Consider the following 12,867-nt stretch of genomic DNA (forward strand, 5'->3'; position numbering starts at 1 on the left):
CCGAAACACGTGTTGTGGTTTCGTGAAGTTTTTTTAACTGTAAAGTGAAATTCTCAAATGAAGTATTATGGATTTTCATCAAGTATTGCTAATTCCAATACATCACGAAAGAGCTGATGAGTGTGCCAGACACAAATCATCAACTCCATACATAGGCCCTAAACTAGCTAATCAGCTGTGGGATTACCAAAGTCTTTGGTACGAAACCAGATTGGTGAGTGGCTCTAAAATGAAAAGTAACTACTAGAGAAATACACACGGGAAAACCTTCATAAAGGGACCGTCCGAGAAGAGAACCGAAGAACTACTTCAACAAAGTAGGGATCAGTTCAAAACAATTATAGGGCTACTCACTCGATACAGTCCATTGAAAGTACACCTAAACAAAATTGAAATGTAAAACGGAGAGCTCAACTGCAGACAATGCCACAAAGTAACAGAAGTAGCTTGTCATATTTTATGCGAATGTGAGGCAGGAGGCAACCAATTTATGGACAACCCAAATTATGTCCAGAATAATATGACATACATCCTGCAAGGCACTTGTACAAATTAGTATGAGATACAAGATTGTTGGAATGGGTGTCACGTGAAAGATGAAAGAAAAAATGCAATAAGCCCCTGACGCGGAGACCGGAGATATGGACAAGTTGAAGGGCTCTCATGTAGAAGAGAAAAAAAGAATATGTAAAAAATTATGTTAATCGGTTTTATTGAAAAAATAATAATAATGATGTAGACAATGTACTAAAAAATAATTCGATATTGATCAGAAAAAATATCATAAAATCGTTGGGCGTAGCGTAACCTGAGTAAATATGTAAATACTACGCCCAACGATCTTATTTTTTTATCTGATCAATATCGTAGACTGCTGTGTTTAGTTTTTAGTACATTATCTACATCATTATTATCTTTTTTTGTGAATAAAATCGTTTAACATAAATATTTTGTAACTTATTTTATTGTCAAGTTTTTAATTTCTAAATTTGTTCTCAATTCTTCTCATTTTGTTTAGTTCATTTGGTGCCTAAGTATTACAAGGTAATATATGTAATTCGCCATTTTGTAGCTGTGGCTATCTTGAATTTACAATGATACAGAATTTATTAAATTGTTTTGTCATCAAAACTAAATGTGTGTACCAAATTTCAGAACAATCTGTTGATAGGAAACGGGGTCAAACTTCTATTACTGAATTTGACCCAAACAAATAAATAAACAAACAGGGCAAGCTAAATAAAACCGTTTAAAGACTACCGTCTCTTTTCAATTCAAAAGTAAAAAGGCGACATACTGATTTTATCGATTGCGACGTATTCCATTCGTGTTTCGAAAATTCTACCCAACGTGTCCACTTTTGAAATAATGTAGTTTCATTGAAAGTAACGCCACTTTTAAATTATCATTATTAATACGTACTAACCAAGAAATGACGTCACTTTCATTAGAAACTTCTGAAGAACGTACTTTTAGGCAAATAAATTAATACATCTAAGATATTATAAAGATTATTATTATTGTCATTATTTTCCACTCGAATTGATCTCTTTTGTATGTATGTATATATGTGTATTGCATTTGTAGCATCTAACACTGAGTCAGATGCTACAAATGCAATACGCATATATACAGACGGCTCAAAAACCAAAGAAGACTCAGGATGTGGAGTGTACTCCAGATCACTAAGCCTAAGGATTAAGTGGGGAATGGAAAAAAATACCAGCGTGGTCCAAACAGAACTGGCTGGTATCTCAACTGCAACAAAAGAAATAACCAGGAAAGGAATTTCTGGCAAAAACATAACAATCTGCACTGATAGCAGGCAATCCCTATTAGCCATGAACTTGTTACCTCAGGGCTCAGTGCCACCCTGCCACCAAAGCCTCGGTAGATAATAACATTATCCTGAGGTGGGTTAAAGGGCACGACAGGAGTAAAGGTAATCGTATTGCCGACTCTTTAGCCAAGGAGGCGGCTGGACTAAGAATTTTAGGACCCAGTGAAACCTACGGCCTTCGACAATTGCGGAACTAGCCAAACGTCACACCCATGTTCAATCCCTAAAGAGATGGGATGAAATCAAAGGATGCAATCTTGCCAGGATCACCCGGGCGACCCTGGAAAGCTGGCGCCGAAGAAATATCTGGCGATCTGAATTTACGCTTAACAGGAGGATTTCTGACTGGCCACTGTCAACTAAAGAAACACCTCCACAATATGGGGCTGGTGGACACATATCTATGCAGGATGTGTAAAAAGGAAGATGAAACTATCAGGCATATCATATGCGAATGTCCGGGGTTATCGTCAATAAGAGAGTGTGTGTTCGGCGAGTCTTGGCCTACACCTGCCGATATAAAGGAGATGTCTCCCAGAGACCTGTCGACCTTTCTGGAAAGGACAGGATGGACAATGACCTAAGAGGACAACTCCTTGGGAGGATGTACAATGGGTGACCTAAGTGCTGAAGTGCTGTGGGCTTATACTCACCCTTCCTACTCTACAGATACGAAATTTTTTTTGTAATTAGTAGTAAAAAACATTTTTTTGTCAGGAATTATTCTGATGCGTAGACATCTACACCTTGTCCATCTAAACAACAGAGTGCACCAAAACATTATCATGCATAGTGCACGTGATCTCCCAGACAAGGCTTCTTGTACGAATAAGTCGCACTAAGGAACGTCCGATTTATTTTTTAATAATATGCGGCTAGGTATAGGAAAATTTTTAGGTGGGGTGTAAAGACATAGATTAGCAGTTTCTTCAACCGTATCAGAACTTGAAAATTCAAAAATGTTTCATATATGTACAACCATAGGCGTTAAAACGTAACTGACCACTTCGACACTGTAACTATGAATTCCGCCAGCCGATTGCAGTTGAATCTGATTGGCCAGCGTAAGGAGGCTTGTTTATTTTACCCAATAGATGCAAATGTACGTGGTGATCATGCTCTGATCACGAATTTATCTTTGTTTGGGTCACTTTTTTTGTTGGATGTATTTATTTTACTTTTTTGGCTTTAACGTTTCATCAATACATCAACTACTCGAAATGAATATATTATTTTTTGGTATAATGATCATTTTGGCTTTCTACTCCACCATCTTCAAAAATAAAAAAATTGGGAATCCGAAGAAAGGAAGTAGGTACAGAAGTTTCTTCTAAATTGGAAGAAAGCCTTCTCGAAACAATGAATATGGAATTATACTTAAAAGTCATTTTTTCATTCAGTTTCTCACTTTTGTTTATTTTCTGAAGATAGATAAGTAGAAAGCCAAACGTTTTTTTCCCAAAAACTAATTTCTCCTAATAATATTCTATTCAATTTAAATACATCATCATTATTATTAATCCTCATTCCGAAGCTGACCTTGATTTTTATCATATGAAGGTACGCAAAACAGTCGGACAAATGGATACATTTCCAAAAAACAATGGTGGCAAAGGGAAAAAGAAAATAAAATAGGTAGGTATATGATCACGCTGTGTAACGGATAAATGCTTTAAACTATATAAATAAGCAATGCACGTAATGAGGATTAGTGAGTGAATGCGAATTGTATACCGGGGTACCCAAGTTCAATGTTCAAATGGAATCTAAGGAATCAAAATTAAAGGAGGTACCACAAGTAAGTTCACTGCTAAACAAAGTTACAAATTCCGATTTGAAAAAAGTTACTTGTTTCCTAAATATGTATGATACCAGAGACATGTAGCGTTAAATTCATGATCCAGTACCAAACAGCATTATATTGATCTGATGCTCTCTGAGACACTAGGCCTGGGGATTATAATAAAATTTATTAAAGACGTTTCAAAGAGGAAATACTCTAATAATTATTTTGAATCAATTTAGTGGTGGGTAGGCTATATTCATTTTCGTATTTTATCCTTTATAATTTATGGGTAGATATATATATATATATATATATATATATATATATATATATATATATATATATATATATATATATATATATATATATATATATATATATATATATATATATGTTTCCAATACTATCTACAGAGAATTCCCATTTTCACCTCTCTTCAGCTGTGACTTTTGAATTTCCTCAAACTTTTTTTTTGATAGAACTAATGATTTTTGTATTAATCTGGGATGAAATTTAAAAAGAAAATAGTGTAGATAACCTAACAACTCATATAAGTGAAGAAATCAAATGAAAAAAAAAATAATATAGTTTATGTATGATTTTCACTATGATTTTATAGTGAAAATTATACAATAAACTGTATTAATTAGTTTTTTAATATGAATTTTCATCAAGTATCGGCCAGTTCTATTAAAATCAAATGAAAACAAAGAGAATGAAATATCAAATTGTATATAATGAAATCGAAATTATCAAAGTCAAATATCCTAAATGTTCTTGAAGATTAGAAGTGGTAGAGGCGAAATGAATATATTCCACAACATATTAAAAACTAGCGATACAATATATATATATATATATATATATATATATATATATATATATATATATATATATATATATATATATATATATACAATTGATCGCTTAAAAAACGCTTTACTAACTTTCTTCGAAAGCTTCTGATAATTCCTCTTCCATATTTCTGCTTAAAAATACTCAAGAAAATGAAAGAAAATATAAGGACTATAGAAATAAACTCAATAACTTAATAAAATGAACAAAAAATGATTATTATAAAAAAAAAAAACTACAAGAGGTTAATGGCAACTGTAAACAAACTTGGAAAATAATCAAAGATATCACAAACATGGATGCAAATAGAAATAATGTAGAAAGCACAACAATCAATAAAGGAAATGGTGAAACCGTAAGTTGTAATGAAGAAAAAGCTAATCTGTTCAATAACTTTTTTCATAGTGTAGGTGCAAATATGGCAAAAAAAATTGAAAAATGTGACCTACCCAAAAACTTTTTAAATGATACCAAGGTAGCATCCTCCTCATTTTCCGAACCAGTGACAGAAAATGAAATAATATGTCTAATTTCTAAGTTAAAAAACTATAGTGCACCAGGTCCTGACGAAATAACTAGCAAACTGATAAAACATATACATCAATACCTATTGAAACCACTAGTTCATTTGATTAACTTGTGTTACAAAAAGGGTAATGTACCGTCTCAGTGGAAAGTTAGTAGAATAACTCCAGTCTTTAAATCTGGAAGTCAAAGTGAAATATACAATTACCGACCAATTTCTGTCATCAATAATTTTGCGAAACTATTCGAGCAATCTGTCAAAAATCGAATAATGGATTTCTTTAGTAAATATCAGGTAATAACACAACAACAATTCGGGTTCATAAACAAATCGAATACAGAAACTGCCGTGCTCGACTTCGTAGAACAAACAGTAAGGGCCTTGGACAAGTCTTCGAAATGTCTTGCGGTATTTATGGACTTGGCAAAGGCGTTCGATACTGTGTCACATGAAATCCTACTCCAAAAATTGTGTCATTATGGTATTAGAGGTCAGAATTATTTAAAAGAACGGACTCAAACTGTTAAAATTGGTAGCAAGCTCAGTACAACATTACAAATCAATGTTGGTATACCCCAGGGTACAGTACTTTGCCCGATTCTTTTTCTTGTTTACATAAACGCAATTACACAAATTAATGAATTTCACGGTCATATAGTGTGTTATGCTGATGATACGGCCTTGATCTTCACTGGTGAAAGTTGGGATACAGTCTATAAAACTGCTGAAATCAATGTGAGAAAAATTCTTCTTTGGCTGAATAATAATCTACTGAGTCTAAATGTGAATAAAACAAAATTTATGGCTTTTTCACTAAATTCAGATGATCAGCCGCATATCAATGAACTGAAATTACACAAAATGACCTGCACAAAAAATTACAATTGTAAATGCCCGATAATAGAAAAAACTGTATCCATTAAATATTTGGGTCTTGTTATTGATCATCATATGAGATGGGACAAACAAATTTCATATGTAATACAAAGGATGAGGCTACTCATGCGTAAATTTTATAGTCTCAGAGAAGATCTTTCTAAAAAAAAACTTATTATTAATATATCAGTCTTTGGCAGAATCCATTATAAGATATTGCATGTCATCATGGGGGGGTACTTTCGACAACCACATTAACAGCTTATAAATAACACAGAACTCAATTTTGAAAATAATTTTGAAAAAAAATAGACGATTTTCAACGGATCATTTATATCAAGAGACTAAATTACTAAACGTAAGATCATTATACAGTTACCTGTATCTAATATGGATGTTCCCGAAATTTAGTAATTACTCAACCCATATAACGGTGAGAACTAGAGCAATCGAGAATTTAAATATCAAAATATCTCTATACAAGAAAAGCCATACACAAAGATTCGTGTTTTATTATGGTCCGAAATTATACAACATACTCCCAGTAGAATTGAAAATTATCAAAGGAATTAATAAATTCAAACAAAAGCTCAAACAATTCATAATCGAAAACCCTCAAAAATTTGACATATACTAAAAGGAATAAAAAAGAATTTTACACATTGAATAGCAATTCCTATACCATTTGTATATTGTATATTTTTTTTGTTTTTGTTTTCTCAGAGTTTGAAAAAAAAATGTTTATTTTATTTTTTCTCTTTCTCACTAATCGTATTACCATGGATTATTATAATATTATCATATTTTTTTATTATTTTATAAAATGTACTTACTGAGCTCTTATCATGGTGAGTAACAGATCACAATACAGGCATTTCAATGTCTAGGTGAAAGTTACTCATTCAAGATAATTGAAATTTATTAATTATGTATGTCATACAACAAATTGTATATTAACATGGAATAAATAAATTTGATTTGATTTGATATTCTCTGTTTCACTATCACTGTCGTCATTTAAATCAATAATGAATTTATTTCCACCTTCAACATGGAAGTGTCCAATCTCCATATAGTCTTTTTCAACTAAAATTACTTTTTTAATCCTTTTCTGTCAGTCTTCTTCGGTAATATTAGATACTTCTTCTTTAACTAGCTCTATTACCTTCTTACCAAATTTCGGAAAAATATTTTTACGCCTGATGCTTTGTTTCAATTTTCCCCAAATCAACTCGACGTGATTGAAAACACAAAAATAGGGGGAAGTCTCAGTATGGTTTGTCCATACTTTTCAGCAATACTCTCAAGAGCATACACTTTTTCAAATGTTTTTGTCTGTAAAACTTCAAGTAGTTGGTTTTTGGTATAGTTATCTTCAAAATACAAATTGTTATCCATTAAAAAAACTTTGTATTTCATCTTTCCTCGAATTTTTATTCGGTACTTTGATGAGCTGATGCGGATGATAGGAAGCGTTGTCAAGAACTGTTACACTATTCGCATCCAAATTTGGGATCAATGTGTTCTTATGATAGTCAACATTCCAGTCCTCAAGTTTTTTTCCACATAATTTCAAAGAATTCGGAATCTATTCTTTACTTCCTCCGCAATGCACAATGATTAGTTGCGATCCTTTGTTTGCAGGCATGTTAGGCCTTTACATTCTCGAACCATCATTCCACCCTTTCGTAACTGTGTCGTTAGTGTCATACTAAGTTTCGTCCAAATGGAAAATTTGCCGTTGTTCTTGTCTATATTTAGTTATTTGTTCTAAGTATTAGTTACGCAACTCCACTATTCTTCTGCTTTTCATAACTGCTTGACGTTTGTTTATTATTTTAAATCTAAATCCTAGTTTCTTTATCCAATTCTGAAGAGTTTTCTCACAGCAGTTCACGTTATGGCCGGAAGTATTCAATTTCTTCCTTATGATTTCATTTGTAGGAATCTCATTGCTTTTGTAACAGTCGTATATTGTTTTTTTTAATGATTTCATTAGATGAACATCTAAAGGTTTTGGTAATCCCGTATCACATCGCGTCTTGCTTTCATAAGGTTTTATTTTTAACTATTTTACGTATAGTTGAGAAAGGAATTTCGGTCAAATCTGATGTTGCTTGTAATAGTTTGTTTCCCTCGAAACCAAACTTGAGATGTAGATTCTTATATACGTTGAAACATAATCTCTGTGTTTCAATATTCAAATGCATCCGAATCTTATTAACTGGTATCTCTTTTTCGCATTGTTCACCATCGCTATTGGAATCACTACACAAGAAAAAGTTTGCGTTGTTATCACACTCGTTATTACTATTAGTACTTGTCCAAGGACGCCACATTCTAAACAGATAACAAAAATTTTAAGTAATTATAACTGCACCAATATCGAATTTTAACACTCAAATCGCGATCAGTTCCTGAACTGAACATTGACAACACGACGGCTCGCATTCTATTCGTCACCGTAACATAACTTCAAATTTAATTTTATGACTTTTTAGCCAATCATAACACTCGGTTAGTAAAAATCATCCTATACGAACCGCCAATTCTTCAGTCCACGTGGATCAGTTGGCAGCAGCTTTATTTCTCTGTATTGGTTTTTTTGCCTTTGAGAACGCCGACAAGTATGCACAATACCAGGTACTTCGACTATACAATTAGGATTTCAAGAAGCCTTTTTGCCCGATTTGGACTTCCTTCATGTAATGTCATATAACGCATCAAATTTTGTTACAACTGAATTCAATATTTTTTTTAAATGCAATGGAGTAATTATCAAACATAGTCCGCCATTTCATTTTGCAACAACAGGTATTATAAAATCCCTGCAGAATTGATTTTAGGTCATAGGCTTAGAAGTAGATTTGATTTATTATTTTCTATTAAAAAAATGACAACAATTAAAAAATTTCACCACAAGTACAGGAAAATCGATAACGCCAACAAAAATATTTCAAAGAATAGAAAAATCTGAGAGAGAAGTAGTATCAATAGAAGAATATAGAGCAGTTAGAATAAAATGGTTCAAAGGGAAAATCAGGAAAAAATCCTAGAACTATTAAGTTTGTTTCAAATTTTAGGAAGAAAATGTATCTATCGATATTTTTGAGTTGTTCAAATCACCTGAAACTTCTCCTGATGAATATGAAAATGATCATGAGAATTCCTTACTGTTCTTTTAGGTATATAGCCTTCCATAATCTGAAAAATAAACAAAGCTCAATCGACAGAGAATCTGCTGAACTGAAAAGTTCACCCAGTTACTGCGTAATATAAAGCAGTGAAGAGTCAAATTAGTAACTAACTTTTCGTATTCATAAATTTTGCCTACAAATTGAAAAAAATCAATAAAAAAAATTAAATCCCAATGCTTAGCTTTCATTAGTGGTCGACGTTTCGGAAACAAAACCCAAAATTCACTTTGACATATGTCAATAGACATTTAGCTGTTTACGATTTCTTAACGGAAAATAATTGTTTTCCGAAACGTCTACCATTAAAGAAAGCTAAGTATTGACTTTTTATTTTTTCTTTATTAGGTACACTTCAGCAGATTTTCTATTGATTTAACTTTATTTATTTTTCAAAAAATTCATCAATGTAGCCGTTATTACGTAGTAGGAGATCATCATGAAAAATGAGAAATAATACTATCTATATTTTTATACCTCTTGTAATAGAGGTGGTATAGAAACAAGAAAGTTTTATTTCTCATTTATTTTGTGTTACAAAGAATTTCTTTCAAAAAACATGATCATAAACTGTCATTAAAGAGAAGCACCTGAGAGGTTAGAATTACTGGTCTAATCTATTTTTCAAACAAATCAAATGAAAACTCGTTTATTGCGTTGCAACGTTTCTGTAAATTCTTTATGACTATTATTTTCATGAAATTTCAATATCAGATTAGGGAATCCATAACTTTCACAACACTAGATTTGAACTATTCTTGGTTATCTTTAAATTCCCTTCTTTTTCGTCGGAAAATTATTATGCAACTGAACATATATTTATACGATAATTCATCAGAAAACATTCGAGAGAAAATTTGTATAATTATTATATATAATGTCATAAATTGAAATCAAGTCACAATTTCCTGTTTGCACGAAACTCACATTTACAATTTTGAATGTCTTTCGTGCTTTATTCGGTGTACGCCATCAGCTCATTTTCAATCAAGACTCTTAGCCCTACCTCTTCATATAGGTATAACAAATCCCCTCTTGTGTTCAGAAACTAGTTCGTCAACGTCTACCTCAAGATAACTAATTGTGTGCGTGAATCACTTTTTTTTTGATGAAGTTGAGACCTGAAGAAGTCGAGACTAACCCACAACAAATCAGTGAGACCTTGAATGTGAGTGGATCGTTCAATTAATCAGTATTACACACAAAGAACTGCTAACCTCTATACTCGCACGAGCGATTAAATAATCGAATACAAGAAAATAATTTCAAGTAAATTCATTGTGAGTTCATTGTCAGATTAGTTAATATAAGGAATCTGGCCTTCTGTAGATACAGCGTATTTATTTCTCTACCAATATATTTGCATTATTCTCCAAAAGCCTTTGTTCAAAAAGAGCTGATATAAAACTGATGTTTCAAATTGAAATTTTCTGCTAATGTTATTTTAATGGTATTGTGCGATGAGATCGATTTAAGAAAAGGGTTACACTTATTGGTTCATATCCACTATTTATAGAGCTAGACCTCGAATTAAAAAAAAGGACAAGGCTACGAGGCAAAATATTCATAAAACTGTAATCACCAGGAGTTGAATAATTATCCAAATAAGTATTGTGAAGAGAAGAAATCAAAATTGAAAGGAGTGATATTTTAGAAGAAAGGAGTTTAGAAGAAACGAAATATGGGAAACTTCCGAAGAAAGGACAAAGCAATTCAGTTCAAGTTAACAAAGATGTGTAGATCATGCACAGAAGTTTCTTTCAGATGCAAACTGGAATTGATTATTCCAATAAAAACATGCCAGACAATAAAATGCGTTTAAACTTTTGTATCACTACATAGTATTAGTTTTTTATCGACTCATTTGACATCTGTCGAAGAAGTTGAGAAATAAATAATCAGGAAAGGAATAACTGCAAATATCTTTGAATTTTTTGTCCATTTCTGAATACGGAGGCAGATTTTGGTCTCCGAAACGTTAAGATAAGTATTGTATTATTTCTTAGCAATTTTTTTGATAGACAAAATTGTTAATTAAATACGACAAGTTACTGATAAATAGAACAGTTTTCATTGTGAAAAATACTTTCATTTTACGCAGTAACTTATCGGGGTAAACTAAAAAGTTTGCCCCCTCTACACTTGTATAAAGTTCTCCATTATAATATTCATATTTTTCAGATTGTGGAAGGTAAAAATACAAAAAAAAGGTCGATAAAAAACTGATTTTCCTCCACAAAAAATGACTTTCGTTGAATATAATATTAGTCTAGTTCACATGTACTATTTTCTTCTGAAATTTTTATATATTCTCCGAAAATCACGATGAAGGTGTTATTCGATTCGTATTATTATAATTTTTAAAGCAAAAGAGCGGAAGAAAAAGACACGTTTCAAGGCATAATAATATTTGAGGCTATATTGAAAATAGAAAAAAAATCCAGAAAAACATGCGTGGCTACTTTTATTACATAATTGAATATTTAAAAAAATAAATGGAAAAAATTTGTTTTTAAAAAAATATGATTTTTTAAATCTCAAAGAACAATAGAATTTATGATTTTTACAAAAAAAATGGTTTCTTAATTTTAATATTTGGTCGCAAAAACGATTGTTAATACACGCATTTTTTAGCAAAAAATAAATTTTTTTAGAAACCGTTTCTGAAAATCATAATTTCAATCAATGAGTATATTATGAATTTTTTTTAGATTTACTCATAAACAATGTATTTGTTTATAACAATTTTTAAAACAACAGTAAAAAATAAAAAAAATATTCTCAAGTAGCTTTTAACTGTTAGACATCGAAATAATCGATTCAAGAATCTTGATTTTTCAAGATATTCCAAAAAAACTAAACCTCTTTTTTTGACTATTTTCTTTATATTTTTTGTAATTTTTTTCAGCACCTTTTCGAACTTTTTTTTAAACTTTCTACGTGACAATACGAATCGAATAACACCTTGATCGTAATTTATGGAGACTATATCAAAATTTTCATATTTTCAACTCGACTAGACTATATAAAACAAAGTTGCTTTCAGCTGCCTGTCCCTACTTAGGGGAGAGGAGGATAATTGTACGCATCTAAGCAATATTTGTCATAAATCAAATGTTTTTATCGGTAAAAACTGCCGATTTGCCATAGTCATTCATCCATATATTCCATTTAACATAGCCATCTCAAATTTTCTACAAAATAAAAGGGGTTGGTATAAAACAGATAAACCCGAGTTTTGTGGTTTGCGTACCATTATCCTTCACGGCGTTCAATGATACGCATTTTGTCGGGCAATGATACGCAAATAAAAACTGTTTGAAAAAATCGTGTTTATTGAAAATTGTTAGAAAATATCATAAATTTAAAAAAGTCAACTTAATCGTAATTAAAACTTAATTAAAACGAAAACTTAAAACATATTTTAGATATTTAACAAAAACATTAAACTTATTTCAGAAACTAAATTAAAATTTGCCAACAAGGTCCCTTTTTGCAAAGGATTTTTTACTGCAAAAGTCGTATTCATAGTTAGTGGCAGAGTCCTGCCCATTTCCCGCAGCTAACATATCTATACCAAAGTTCCCCATCTTTTTCGAAATCATCACATAACAAGCATTGATCCTTCTGGTTTGAATCCACATACATGTCATCCAGTTCATCATAATCAACAAGATTTTTCTCGTCAATTTCGTTGTCCTCGGAAGTATCAGAATCGTTCCATATTTATTTTATTCATTGTTTTTTTTGCGTAATGGCACTTTGCTTTGATATTCTTACCATTACCTTC

The 12,867-nt window shown here is 31.5% G+C and overlaps 1 protein-coding gene across 3 annotated transcripts in view; it reads left to right on the top strand.

Annotated features, from left to right (window-relative positions):
• Positions 1-12,867, top strand: part of LOC111516264 (prostatic acid phosphatase) — a 99,803-nt gene that overhangs the window by 8,653 nt on the left and 78,283 nt on the right. The window contains exon 1 of one of the 3 annotated variants that reach the window (XM_074183473.1): positions 3,482-3,638. The exons of 1 other annotated variant lie outside the window; for it this stretch is intronic. In XM_074183473.1, the coding sequence (XP_074039574.1) occupies positions 3,600-3,638 (39 nt within the window). In that variant the 5' untranslated portion in view covers positions 3,482-3,599. Of the gene's footprint in view, positions 1-3,481; positions 3,639-10,170; positions 10,246-12,867 lie in introns of those variants that run through there. One more of the 3 variants, XM_074183472.1, reaches the window with a different exon arrangement.

The sequence above is a fragment of the Leptinotarsa decemlineata genome, unplaced genomic scaffold (genome assembly GCF_025532065.1).
Source record: "Leptinotarsa decemlineata unplaced genomic scaffold, Ldec_3_MD MMD2_tig00026340_RagTag_RagTag, whole genome shotgun sequence".
NCBI lineage: Eukaryota > Metazoa > Arthropoda > Insecta > Coleoptera > Chrysomelidae > Leptinotarsa > Leptinotarsa decemlineata.